This window comes from Carettochelys insculpta, chromosome 16, assembly GCF_033958435.1.
Source record: "Carettochelys insculpta isolate YL-2023 chromosome 16, ASM3395843v1, whole genome shotgun sequence".
Taxonomy (NCBI): Eukaryota; Metazoa; Chordata; order Testudines; family Carettochelyidae; genus Carettochelys; species Carettochelys insculpta.
In genome coordinates this window covers 30,070,499-30,084,799 of record NC_134152.1, presented here as the reverse complement: position 1 = coordinate 30,084,799, position 14,301 = coordinate 30,070,499, and the positions used below count along the sequence as shown (strand labels likewise).

Below are 14,301 nucleotides of genomic sequence, written 5' to 3'. Positions count from 1 at the left end.
GAATAGATATACCAATTTTTCTGCCAGCTTTCTTGTTCTGCAGATCTGTTCACAACACACAGATCTAATCCAACCTGCTTTCCTATTCCTCCAGTCCCCAAGTACTTGGTTCTCCATATGTTCATTCTATTTTGCAGGCCATGAGAGGTTCCACAGACCAGTGTTAACCCCAAAAACTGAAGTAGTCCTGTATTATAAATCCAGTGCAAAACAAGAGTATCCTAACCATAGGTCTGTAGTCCTCATGAGCTCCTTAGGACACAGCTGGTGTCAATATTGTCAAGCACAGTGCCAACACTTCCACTACTTACTGGGCTCTCAGAATACATTTAGGGGAAAATTACAGATAAACGAACAGCACGGAATGCTGGGAGCCAGAACTGGTAGCTTTAAATAAACTTATGGGACCATAGGAAACTTGGCCACACCCTCGGTAAGTGAACATGAGAACATAAGAACGGCCATACTGGGTCAGACCAAAGGTCCATCTAGCCAAGTACCCTGTCTGCCCACAGTAGCCAGTGCCAGGTGCCCCAGAGGTGGTGAACTGAAGACAATGCTCAAGCGATTTGTCTCCTGCCATCCATCTCCCGCCTTCGACAAAAGGCTAGGCACCATAACTTACCCGTTGCTAATAGCCATCTATGGACCTAACCTCCTAAAATCATGCCAGATTACTGATGTTGCCAGACAAGAGTGCTGGATTAGAGAGTCCAGGAAGGCGTGTCTCAAAGGACAACAGGCAGAAAGCATTATTTATGTATACAAATTAATTTAGAAGGAAATAAATTCACTTGGGATACTCTAAAGCATGCGTTTTCACACATCCACCACATTTCCACTTCCAACGGAAAGGGAAAACTGACTCACTCACCCACATCTATGCAACTGGAAAGCTGAATCTGGGTCTGTCTGTTACACACTTCTGGTTAGAGTGCCCCTGGGCTTTAAACACAGAACACCAGACGCAGGCATGCTGACAGAGGATGATAAAGGGGGCAACTACCCCAAGGCCTGGTGTCAGAAAACGGTTTGGAGCTCACAACCATCACTTACACCACTACTACTGGGGCAGCAGAAGCCCCAGACCCTTCAAATCACAGCCAGAATGCCCCACTGCAAGGGGGAGAGGAGAAGTGGCACTGTGATCTAGATGGCACTCACAGCTGGCTGCCCCCTCCATGCAAGGCCACATGTGGAAAGATCCACACCACACTAAAGTCAGCTGGAGGTAACTGTTAAATTTCAAACAATGGTTTAAACATCCCTGCAAGGGTCTATGTTTGTTACTTTACCTTAGAATGTCAGAGTACAACCCCCTGTACATACTGCTGAGCACACTTTCTAAGTTCAACAGTCTTCAACAGCTGTGGCAAGCCATCCTTCATTCAGGATACCAGTTGCAACACATGCCTCAGTCATATCATGCAATTGCATGGTGAAAGTAGTAACATTTAGCAGTTTCCTGTTCTTTGCCAACTCGGTTCCCCATAGTACTGTGCCAACCACCACAAAAAGGAATTTGGCATTTCTCTGAAACTCCAAACAGTTATATGAGGGTAGTTACTTGGGGCTTGCCTACACAGAAATTAGAACCAAAGTAAATACACCGGTTCCAATTCATACTGCTGATTCTTCCGATGGCAAGTCTGTATGGACACTATTTCAGAATAAAAGTGCTGGTTTGATTTATTCACTTAATCTGAAAGGGCACTAACTTCAAAATAAGTGTATCCAGACACTGACCTGCAGACAGAATAACTAAAGATGTGAAATGTTGACTTAGTTGTCTTAGTTGCCATTTTCATGTAGGCAAGCCATTACACACATAGATCTGTTAAACGAAAAACAACAACAACAAAAAAGCCATACCTCATCCCCAACAGTAAAAGTACCACATTTAGTCTAGATCTATACTACTGCAGAAAGTCAACATAAGGTACACAACTTCAACTACATAAATAATGTAGCTGGAATCAATGACCCTGACTGTGTAATCTGTATGGGGAGTGAGGAAAATCAACAGGAGAAACTGTCCCATCGACTTACCTGACACTTCTCGTCAAGGTTAGAGTACAGGGTCAACTGTAAAGCAATCTGTGGTCAATTGGGCAGCCGTTCACCAGATGTGAAATCGACTGCCAGTGAATTATCTCAGACCATTGAGGTGGGAGGGCTGTAGTTCACGACCAAGGGCTTGGTCAAGACAAACGTACTGGTATAACTTGAATGAATATTTAGACTTATTATAGGTTGCACCTCCTACAACTGGCACTCTGTGGTGTGGCAACATCCCTCATCCAGCAGGACCCAGAGATGTTCCTGGATGAGAGAACGGGGCAGGAGAGTAAGCTGCAGCCTATATCCTCTGGCAGCCCTGGGGGGCTGGAGCCAGTGTCCCCAGCAACCCCATGGTGAGGGACCGCCATGCAGGGCCTGGGCCAGCGTCCCCCGGCAGTCCTGCAGGTCAGTGCCAGAGCTGGCTTGCTGGAGCCAGTTTACCCCAGCAACCCTGCAGTGCCTGGGGCCACTATGCAGGACTGGAGTTTCATCCCTGGCAGCCCAGACAGGTTGGAGTCAGCAATCCCCAGCAGCATGGGTGAGAACATCCCCAGAAACAGCCTATGCCAGGGTGCCTACCCAGCATCATATAGGCAAGTAGCCCAGTGAGGCAGGAGGGAGGAATCTGGCGGCCGGTGGCAAGAAACCTCTTATTCAGGACCAGTTAGGTCCTGACCATGAGACCAGGAAGGTTCAACCTGTAGTTAAATTAGTACAAAATACAGCATGGACTCTAAACCCTTGTCATCACTTAATAATTTGCTTGTCCTGCAGTGTATGTGAGTATAACAACATTGCTTAGAGGTATTAAAAATCCACACCCCTAAGCAACATAGTAATACCAACGTAAGTTGCTAATATAGATCAAACCTAAGAATAAGAGTGGTTTATTTCAATGTAATTAACTCTCTTCAAACAAACCAAAATAAGGATTTAAACAGAAGTCAGCTTTCCACACTGCCTCTTGCGCAGGTTCATCCGTTTCAAATTAGACCTTCAATTACACCAGTGTGACTCACTCCTGCAGACAGCATTCCACATCAGAATCCTAAAATATCAATTTTTTTAAATGTTACAAAAATCCCCAAACAAATGTTTACAGTAGCTTATCCCAAAAAGCTTACTGGATACAAATCAATTGTATACTAAGATGTTGAGTTATCTGACATTACCAACCCTCTAAGACACTGTTTCAAAACAGACTTTGGAATCAAACATAAGTGTTATAAAAACCTGCACAGCATCCAGTACTCCGATGACATTCAAACAATAGAGGTTCTCTAAAAAATCTGATATAGACATCTAATTGAAAACTATAAGCAACAGAACAGGAGCACACATAACTAAAGATCAAAATCTTTCTTGCTGAAAATACACATTTTACGCAAGCTTCTGATGTTCTTTTTAAAACGATAAACACCCATAAACCTGTGTTTATCAAATACAGTAAAACGTCAGCGTTACAAACACCACAGTTACAAACTGACCAGTAAACCACACCCCGCATCTGGAACTGGAAGTATGTAATCAGCAACACACACACACACACAGAGAGAGAGAGAGAGAGGGAGAGGGAGAGATGGGTACTGTATTAAACTACTCAAAAAGAAAAGCAGCTTTTGTCTGCTTCATAGTAACGATTCAAAGCTGTATTTAACTCAGTGTTCAGCTGTAAACATTGGAAACAACAGCCATAATGTTTTGTTCAGAATTACAACCAACCTGCACTCCCAAGGTGCTCATAATTCTAAGTTTCTACTGTAGACACCAGTAACAGTTACTTGCCTCTGAGGGTTGTTTACAAGGAGGAAAAATGCACACTGCAGGGATGGGATTGCTAAAGCACACTAACGTTGTAAATTAACTGGTCCCTACACTAAAGGTTCCCTAGTCTGTTTTAACACAGTGCTCTTTCAAACATGGAAAACTGTGAAGAAATCATTCATTACAGTATTTACTATTGAAATAAGTGGTGTAAGCAATATACCTTACTCACGATAGTATTTATGATAAGGCAGCATCAAAAGACACCAATTTTTGGACACCTACAACCTCAAATATTGCTAAAACTAAAACACAAAACAATTATGCAATAGTTAAGAAATAGAAATTCATAGGAAAAGAGCTATCAGAATCAGAGATACAGCTACAGTATTTCAGAAAAAACTCTAGCTTTGCAGTCGTGGTTATGTGGTCAAAGCATTTCCTTGGCATGTGTACATACAGCTCACAGTTCCCTCTAAGCTATAACATTATACAGACTCTTACACCATGATGGCATCATTCTAACCACAAGAATGGAGCCTGAGTGGTTTATGAGGTCATCAAAACCCTGAAATAGGCACATACCAGTTTTTCTATGTTGTGATGATCTTTACTTTATTCACATAATTCAGTCCTATTCTCTAGCACTTACAAATTACGTCGGTTCCCCTATACACAACATTTATAAACACAGGATTCTGGGAATAAAATCCTATTATTTTATCAGTTATTGAACTGGCCTTTAATGTTTACACGCAAATCCTACAATGACTTATGCATGTGTTTAGCTTTACGCACTACGAGTAGTGCCACTGAAGCAAACAGGAGTACACATAACACATGTTGCTTAACATTATGTGCTAAGTCTTACAGGACCAGGGCCTTAATGATGTCTGAAGCTTTACACAGGCACGTAATAAACTTGACAAAAATACGCTAAACAGACCCCCCACCCCGATATTATTAACAAAACAGTAAAACAGCAGATACTTGGAAAAATGACCAGACTACATGATTCCATAAGCATTTGATTGATCCACCATTAATCCAACAGCATCAGCATTTGCAGTTATCAGTCAATGGGTCTTGCAAACCCAAGTGATTGAAATCACACTCTCAGGAGCCTAACTTTAGGCATGTGGCTTTGAAGATATTATCCTATGTGCATAAAAAAGTTTCAAATACCCTTCTCAAGGAACTGGAAGTTCTACATAAAATTTTTCATCTTAAAACTGACAGAATTTTATTTTGAAGCTTCGAGGACACAAAGAAAAAGGGTTGTAAAAATAGAATTAGCCTCTGACACTGTCAACACTTATGCATATGCTTGATTTTAAATACATTACAGCCACTAAAATCAAATTACGCACCTGCTTGTCTGCAGGATCTGGTTCCTAATTTTCCATATTGTTTTCTGTCTACAGCAGTTTTTAACAGTGGCTGTATTTAACAACAGCATTTATATTTCAGTTCATTATACACTTTAACTTGGAGGTGGAAAAAGACCAGTTTTCAAATTTGTTTTGCACAGCCTCAAGCTGATTTAAACATTTGTTTTTTAAATCGAGTGATTTCATGGTTCATCTGACTTTATGGAAAGCCAACTGTTAGTTTTGACTATTAATAATGATCTCTGGCTCAGTTCTTGTGTGTTCAGTCTACTGGTTAAGGGCCTTCAGCTTTTAGCTCAAGACCTCAACTCTTCCACCCAGCTTGGTGCCAGCTGATCACTAACTTCTAGGAAATGCTCTCCTTATTGGTCATTACTGATCAATATTTCATAACTGTGTCATCACAGCTGTAAAATACAACCTTTCATAACACCGCTGTGAAATACACTATGCAGCTTGGTATATGCACAGAATGTAGAATAGCAATGCAGCAAGTACCTTCACATTTCACAGGTTTGAAAGATACTGTTTCCAGAGACACTCCCTGTTTTCATAATGAACGATTTTGATGGAAACTGTAAAGATTTTTCCATAATGCTTTAACCATGCCCACGATAAGCTCAGGAGAGAGTTCTAGTAAGGCAACATATATGGTACAGTCATCTATTTTTTCCAGGAAAATTTCAAAGTGCAATTATGTTAAATGGTGAATTTAGTTCTTAAAACTTTTTCCACAGCATGTACAACTTTTGAACACGGATTGTGTCCTGGACCCCTTCCTCCCATTTATGATTGCACGGACAACCTCGCTCCCCAACATCCCTGTAGCAACAGCAACAATGAAACAATCTTCTAAATATATATAATGCATAGAAGGTGGAAATAAGGTAATGAAGTGTGTACCATCTGACTAGCCAGCCCTCTGAAGATGTCCAGAAGTGTCCACTAAACCATTATAGATTTAAATTAGAATTCAGCAAGTTAAACTGACAGAACTGTCATTAGATAATGATGCTTAATACAAAGTACAGATGCTCCTGCCACATTTAGACAGCATAGTACTGTCAGACCTGACAAAAACATTCATAAATATTGCAGGACAAACTGCACGGCAAGTTCTCAATAAAAATATATATAAAGTTACCCCTGTTTTTTATTCCTGACCACACTATATAGGTGTGTCTGGCTCTTTACAAACACTGGTTCCAGTACCTTATGTTCTCGTTTTGTCAAGAACATAGACAGAAAAGGTTGACAGAAAATCAACTTTATGTCTCATTGAGACAGTGAATGCCAAGCTTAAGGCAAGCTGTTTTGTTTATTTTCTTTGTTTTCTGTCTGAGTTATAAACCTGACTGCCTAGAGGATACAGGGAAGATGGAAGTTGTTTACCTGGAATGAACAAGAGGGCAAATTCCTTTAAAAAAGTGTTCTGCATCAATCTACTTTACAGCTCACAAAGGCGGGGCATGAAGTTCATTTACGAGGATCAAACAGTGGCCTACAAGAGAGGGTGTCTTACTCTGAAGGGCTCCTCGTTGTAAAGAAAAAAGTAAATACACTTCTCCTTTATGAATGATAGAGGGGCAGTGGGGGAAATCTCTTTTTCAACTCATCAAGTCACAAGCAAGCACAGGGAAAAGAAACAGTCAATTCTCTGCTTAAGAGCACAATAGTTATGATTAACTACATGAAGAAACAGAATGACACGGAGGGGAGGAAACATGCAAATAAATCCACAACCAAGAGAGAGCAATGCAACAGAAATGCCCTATGCTTTCTGGGGCTTGTTTTCCAAAGAAAGATTAATTAAACAGACAGTCAAAGAACATCTCCTTAGAAAATGAAACGTGTTTCAAAACCAAAACGCTGCAGAGAGCAAGCGGCTGGGGAGTTATAACTAAATTACTAAATACAAAAAGAAGCAGTGTGCAGAGGAAGTGAGTAATTAAAAAAACCTCTCTTCTGAACAGAAGGCTGGTGAAAGGGGGATAACCCCTTGGGACCCCGCTGATGGAAGTGAATGGTACTAAGGCCAGAAGCCGCCAAAAAAAAAATCAGATGCTCATACAAACAAGATGAAATTAAGCGGAGAATAATAAATACAATATTCACAATTCTTAGTCTGAGACTACATGATATTGTGCACATAGCACTACTTTACGGATATACACACAGAGAAACTATCAGTCACCACTCACGTGCTGTCACTTTAGGGTGGAATGTGGCAGCTGTATAACAGTGCTCAGCCACGACATCCAGTGTTTTCAGAGGAAAAAGTGGGGGTGAAAAGGACACCCCTGTCCATTTCACCTGAGACAGAGAGTCCTACAGAACCCCCTCCACCACTAAACATCCTGCTGTTCCCCTAGAGTGAGAGAAAAGTATTCCACAACTAGCCTCCCCTTCCTAATGTGGTAAAACACTCCCCATTGCCTTTCACCTCCCCAAAGTTCTCCCAGGGAATGATACAGCTTTCTTAGGGGCAGAGGCAACTGTCTACCCCACTTAAGAGCATTTGGATCACACAGCTTCCCATCCTGCCCCCGACTCTCAGGTTGTGCATCCTCGACGGATCAACACACCTCTACACTTCCCAGAGGGGCCATGGCACCCCTCTGTCTTTCCCATGGCCCCTCTTTCTTAAGGGGGTGGGGGTGTCCCTTCTCTTGAGAGTGCCCTAAATGCCCATGAGTATCACCTTTCCCAGGGGATGTCCCCTGCTAATCCCAAGAGAGTGGGGGTGTCCGCTTCACCCACATCTCCGAGGGAGGGTGAGGATCTACCTTTGTCCACACCTCCCCAGAGAAGAGTGCCTCTTGCCCTCTGTGAATGAGTGGTAATCCCATTTCCCACCCACCCCTTCATCCCACAGCGCTAGCGTGCCAGACCCCCACCTCAGCCCACGCCCCCTCAGTGTCACCCCCAAAGGTTAGGGGGCTCCCTTTGCCCTGTGGGGTGGAATGCCAGGCCCCTCCTTAGCCCACACTGTCTCAGGGGTGGGCCCCACCTTTACCACATGGGGCAGAGTGCCAGGCCCTCTTTCCCCACCCCTCCAAATTAGGAAAAACCCCTTTACCAAATGGGGACAGGGTGCCAGGCCCCCCTTAGCCCACACCCCCCAATTAGGGGAACCCCCTTTATCCCATAGCAACAGAATGCCAGCCCCCCCTTAGCCCACACCCCCCAATTAGGGGAACCCCCTTTATCCCATAGCGACAGGATGCCAGCCCCCCCCTTAGCCCACACACCCCCAATTAGGGGAACCCCCTTTATCCCATAGCGACAGGATGCCAGGCCCCCCTTAGCCCACACCCCCCCAGTTAGGGGAACCCCCTTTATCCCATAGCGACAGGATGCCAGGCCCCCTTAGCCCACGCCACCTCAGGACCCTCCCCTGTTGCCCATACCCCCCAGTTAGGATCCCCCTTGGGGCCGGGTGCCAGCCCTCACCCCCCGTTAGCCCACGCCCCTCAGGGCCCACCCTTCGCCCACGCCCGCCGCGCTCACTGCGGGGGGAGCTGCAGGGCCGGGCCTCCCCGCCGCTGGAAGGCCCCGTCCACGAAGACGCCGTTCTTGCCGAGGCAGCGCAGGTAGAAGTGCGGCTCCTGGAAGCTGAGCTGCAGGTGGCGCCGGGAGATGAAGCTCGAGTGCCCCATGTTCACGTCCACCGAGCCCTGCGAGGAGTTGCGGCCTATGGTGACCGCCGCCTGCCGCATGAGGAACTCGAACTCGCGGCCCTGCAGGCGGGCCAGGGCCGGGCCCGGCGGCACCGCGGCGGCGGGGCCCGGCAGCGCCGGCCCGGGAGGGGGCGCCGCGGCCGGGCTGCAGGGCGCCGAGCGCAGCGCCAGCAGGGCCCGGGCCCCGCTACTGTCCTCCCCGACTTCAGCCATGTTCCCAGGCAGGGAGCGAGCCAGCGTGCCGGCCTCCGGGGCGGAGCCGGCGGGGGAGGGAAGCGGGGCGGAGCCGCCGCCGGAGCCGAGGGACGCGGGGCAGCGCGGCGGCCGCCGGCCGGCCGGGGGCCCCGAGCTGTCAGCGGGCGGCCCCCGAGGCGGGGCTCTAGGGGCCAGGCCGGGGCATGTGTGTGCCACGTGCCGCTGCGCCTTGCTCCCCGGGGGCGGGGGGCGCAACTTGGGCGCGCATTCGCAGGCCGCTGCGCGGCCACCTGGCTGCCGCTGCCCATGTGACAGGTTTTCGGTGCAGCAGCGCAGCGGGGTACCCGACCGGGCTCCTGCTGGCAGCGGAGTAGTTGCATCTCGGGGCGGGGGGGTAATGTTGTATAAGCGTGTGTGGCTGCGAGCTTGAGTATGTGTGCGACGGGGTATGTAAATGTGCTGGGGTAGGCCGGCTAGTGTGTCCCTATAGTGTTGTCACTCTGCCTGGGCACGGGCAAGTCTTAAACAGCAAGTGTGGATGAACAGTAACCGACACGTCGGCCTGTTAGTCCCTACGCCAACAAAACAAAGCAGCAGAGATGGAGCACTTTAAAGACTAACAAGGTCTTTAAAGTGATACACGTCTGCGGCTTTAACCCTGGATGAGTATTTGTACATACTTATGTATATGTGGGTAGTTCTGTGCCTCTGTGTCTGCCTGTAGAACTTCACCTATGGAAAAAGTATCTTTCAGCCCAGATTTTCCAAAAAAAGCATGCAACTGGAAAGCAAAAAGTGTAATAGTTTGCACACACACAGTTATAACAGTCACAGTGCATATGCATGCTTGGATATGCAAGCTGTAATTAGGTGTAATTACCCAATTTATGTATTGCGGACACAAAAAAGATCTGCATTTTCCTTTCTGAAAATCCAACCTTTTGTGTGTATACTGTGCAGATAACAGCTTTTTGGACTGAATAAATTCATGCTGCAACATATCATTGAAAGAATGTGTAATAACATCGCATCATCTTGCATTGTCCTGCCTACTCCTGTCACGAGTGCAGGGAACTGGACTAGATGACCTCTTGAGGTCCCCTCTCCAATCCTACAATTCTATGACTTCTATGACCCCTCCTTCAGTCATAAGTACTTGATTTGTCAGTTTTTATTGCAATTTTTTTTTGGACCTCTGTACTTATATATGCCAGTCTGTATTGGAAACGCAATTGATCTGATGAAGTGGGTCTGTCCCGTGAAAGCTCATCACTGAATAAGTCATTTTGTTAGTCTTTATAGTGGTGTTTTGTTTTGTTAGAATACAGATAACATGGCTACCTCTGTTACAATTCTATGACTGTTGACTTTATTTTATGCAAGTAATGTGGGGAATTGCCCCCCCCCACTATATCTACGTGGCTTAGGTATCTAAGTGCCAATTTCAAAAGTGATATAAGAGCCTAAATCTCAAGCACCACCTACGTACTTTTGAAAATTCTACCCTTTACCTTTTGTTAGCTCAGTGCTCTGTCTGTAAGATGCTGCTTTTGCCCTCACCCTTCACCTGTTTTGTCTGTTTAGATTATAAATGCTACTGGGTTTGGACTCTCTCTCACTATGTACACAGCCTCCCGCAATGAGTCCTAATCTTGGTTGTGGGCTCCAGGAACTATCACAATATATATAATAAAATAATAATCCCCACATAGGGCAGTTAGCTTTTTAGGTCAATTCATATCACAATCAGACATGATGTTTTGCTGCATCATCCGGTTAAATCATAATCTCATCACAAGAAGTAATGGTTGCATTGAAATATGATTGCATTATATCTAAAGGCGAAACCCAGTGATGATTCAACCTCGTGATATTCTGGACAAAAAGAGCTCCTAGCCACATTTATAGCTGTCTTCATCACTTCAGTGTGACGGCAATCACTGGTTGCCAAGTCATCTTCCATTGGTTTGCTTCAGAGTGACTCAGCTGATATTCAAGGCTTCAAAATCTAGCCTAAATGAAGGGGTAAATTTAAACAGTGATATTCACAAAAATCCACATGCGGATGGTCAGTCTTCTATTATAAAGAGATCCCTTCTTTCAGATTAGTTTTCTCACTTTGAAGCTACTTCTACACTGGGATGCTACATTGACATAGCTTATTTCGATGTAGCGAAATCAAAATAAGCTATTTTGACAAATAGCGTCCACACATCCTCCAGGGCTGGTGTCGTCGACGTTCAGCGTCGACGTTGGACAGCACTACATCGAAATAGGTGCTGCAGGGGAGCGTCTACACACAAAAGCGGCCCAAATTGAAATAAGGCTGCCAGGAACAGCTGCAGACAGGGTCACAGGGTGGACTAGCACTTCTGGGGCAACAGCAAGCCGCTCTCTTAAAGGGCCCCTCCCAGACACACACAGCCTGCACAGCACGCGGTCTGCAGAGCCACAAGCACGCACACCCCGTGAAGTACCATGGACCCCCAGCAGCAGCAGCAGCAGCAGCAGCAGCAGCAGCAGCAGCCAGAGGCCCACACACCCGCCCCTGGAGGACCAGTGGCTGCCCTGCTCAGTGCCATGCAGGAGGCAGCTGACCATCTTTTGTTTGAGGAAGATGAGCTGCCCCCAGGGGATGAGGAAGCAGCTCCAGACCTTGCTGCCCTCCCAGCCCCTCCCGCTGCACACACCACCGGCTGTGGAGATACCCCACAAGCACGGACTGGTGGGAGCGGCTGGTGCTTGGCGAGTGGGACGACTGCTGGCTCCGGAACTTCTGAATGAGCCGGCAGACATTCCTGGAGCTCTGCCAGTGGCTCACCCCTGCCTTACGGCACCAGGACACCCCCATGCGATGTTCCCTCACTGTAGAGAAATGGGTCGGCATTGCTGTCTGGAAGCTGGCCACTCCAGACAGCTACCGATCCGTAGGGCAGCAGTTCGGCGTGGGCAGGGCCACCGTCAGGGCTGTCCTCATGGAGGTAAGAGGACTCAGGGAGAGGAGGGGGAACCGGGGGGGGAGGGCCAGACACACCCTGCACACCCCTCACTGGTGCTCTCTCATGTCCTTCTCCTGCAGGTCGTCCGCGCAGTCAATGCCCTGCTCCTCCACAGGCTTGTGCGGCTTGGGGACCTGGATGCTGCCATCACGGGGTTTGCCAGCCTGCGCTTCCCAAATTGCTTTGGGGCTCTGCATGGGACCCATATCCCCATCCATGCCCCGGAGCACAGTGGAGGACGCTTCCTGAATAGGAAGGGATACCATTCCGTGGTCCTCCAGGCCTTGGTGGACAGCCGGGGCCGCCTCTTGGACATATATGTTGGCTGGCCTGGCAGCACCCACGACGCCCAGGTGTTCAGAAATTCAGGCCTGTGCTGCCGGCTAGAGGCAGGGACCTACATCCCCCAGTGGGAGATCCCTGTGGGGGACACCACCGTGCCCCTCTGCGTTGTCGCAGACGCGGCGTACCCCCTCCGGCCTTGGCTCATGCACCCTTACACGGGCCATGTCACAGCCAGCCAGGAGCAGTTCAACATGTGCTTGAACCATGTGCACCAGGTGGTCGAGTGCACTTTCGGCCGCCTCATAGGGTGCTGGAGGTGTCTCCTCACCTGCCTGGATGCAGGCCTCACCAACATCCCCCAGGTTGTGGGCACGTGCAGCGCACTCCACAACCTGGTGGAGAGCAAGGGAGAGGCCTTCTTCCGGGGCTGGGCTGTGGAGGCTGGTAGGGCCGACATCCAGCCACCCGCTGCCCCCAGTCGCCAGGTTGACCCTGAGGGGATCCAGGTCCAGGAGGCCCTGCGGGCCCATTTTGAGCAGGCTACGGGGTGAACACTGGCAGGGCCAGCTGCGGGTGAGCCACCCACTGCACCACCCCATCCTCCACAACACTCCCTGCCCCCACGCCCACACCACAGAGAACCCGAGAGCACACCCCCCCGCACACTTCTGTGCAATAAATGGAATTTTTTTTTAAACAAAACCATGCAACCTGTATTAATTATTAACAGAAGAAGCGGGGAACTATGTATGTGGGGGGGCAGGTACAAAACAGGGGTAGAACAAAAACTATTTACAAGAATGGGGGGAATATGTCCAAAGGAGGGGGCCTTGGGGGGCAACGTCCTCGGCCACGCACCCCCTATTGTCCTGCACCTGGTGTGGGGGGGTGCGACCCACGTCTCGGCCGGAGGCCCTGTCGAGGCTGGGTGGGGGCCAGGAGAACCGGCAGGTAGGGCCAGGCGGAGTCTGGAGGCCCATGGTCCCCCTCGGTGGCAGGCCCCAGGACGGCGGATGGTGGAGGGACGGCAGGCGGAGCGGCAGGCGGGCCAAGTGCCACATGATGTCCTGGAAGGTGCGCATGAAGGCCCCCCAGGCCTCCTGGCGCCAGGCCAGCGCTCACTCCTGGAGATCGAGCTTCCACTCCTCCACCTGCAGGCGCCACTCAGACATCTCCAGCTGACGCCAGAGGGTGACGAGCAGCTGGGGATCCGTGGACGCCCGCGGTTGGCTCCACCGCTGTCGGGCTCGTCCTGGGGCTGGTCCGTGCTCCGCCGAGGGGCTGGCCCGGTGGGATGGCCCCGGTGGGCTGTCCGGGACCACAGACGCTGCGCCGGTGCTCTCCGGGCCCTTCAATGGTGCAGCTGCGAAACAGCGGGGGGAAGAAGAGTGGAGACAGCTGTTAGTTTGGGCCCTGACCCATGGCCCTTGTCCCCCCACCCCTCTGCTGCTGGTTCCCCATCCCCGTCCCCCGGAGATGCTGCTGATGATGACGGGTGTCCAACCCTCCCCCCCCTACGGGGGACCCTAGGTTCTGCTCCCCCCATCCCCAGGGATGGGGCATGGCACTGTCCTGCTGGGGTGCAGGGGCTGATGGACTCTTCTGAGGGACATGCCACTGCTGTCCTTGGGGCCATGGTCATCTGGGTGTGTGGAGGGCCCTGGTCATGTCTCTTGTCCCCGCCCCTTAACCCCGGGGGTGTGCACCAGGGGGGCACATACCTGACAGTCCGCTCCCACGGTCGGGGGACACCCATCGAGCAGACGCCCTGCTGGAGCTGCGGGAGGGGAGTGCGATTTGGAGCTCCCCGTTGCTGGAGGACTCTTCCTCCTCCTCTGGTGCCCCAGGGGTGGGCTCTGGGTGCAGGGCTGGCCTCTGGGGCAGACTCTGTATCCGGGGCCTGCTGGGGCTTGTCACCTGAGGTAT

At 49.2% G+C, this 14,301-nt stretch overlaps 1 protein-coding gene across 2 annotated transcripts in view; it reads right to left on the bottom strand.

The window, feature by feature from the left end:
• Positions 1-9,246, bottom strand: part of FOXK1 (forkhead box K1) — a 70,104-nt gene extending 60,858 nt beyond the window's left edge. For both annotated transcript variants that reach the window (XM_075010479.1, XM_075010480.1), the window contains exon 1: positions 8,727-9,246. In XM_075010479.1, the coding sequence (XP_074866580.1) occupies positions 8,727-9,109 (383 nt within the window). In that variant the 5' untranslated portion in view covers positions 9,110-9,246. The remainder of the gene's footprint in view (positions 1-8,726) is intronic.
• Between the last annotated feature and the right edge of the window lie 5,055 nt (positions 9,247-14,301).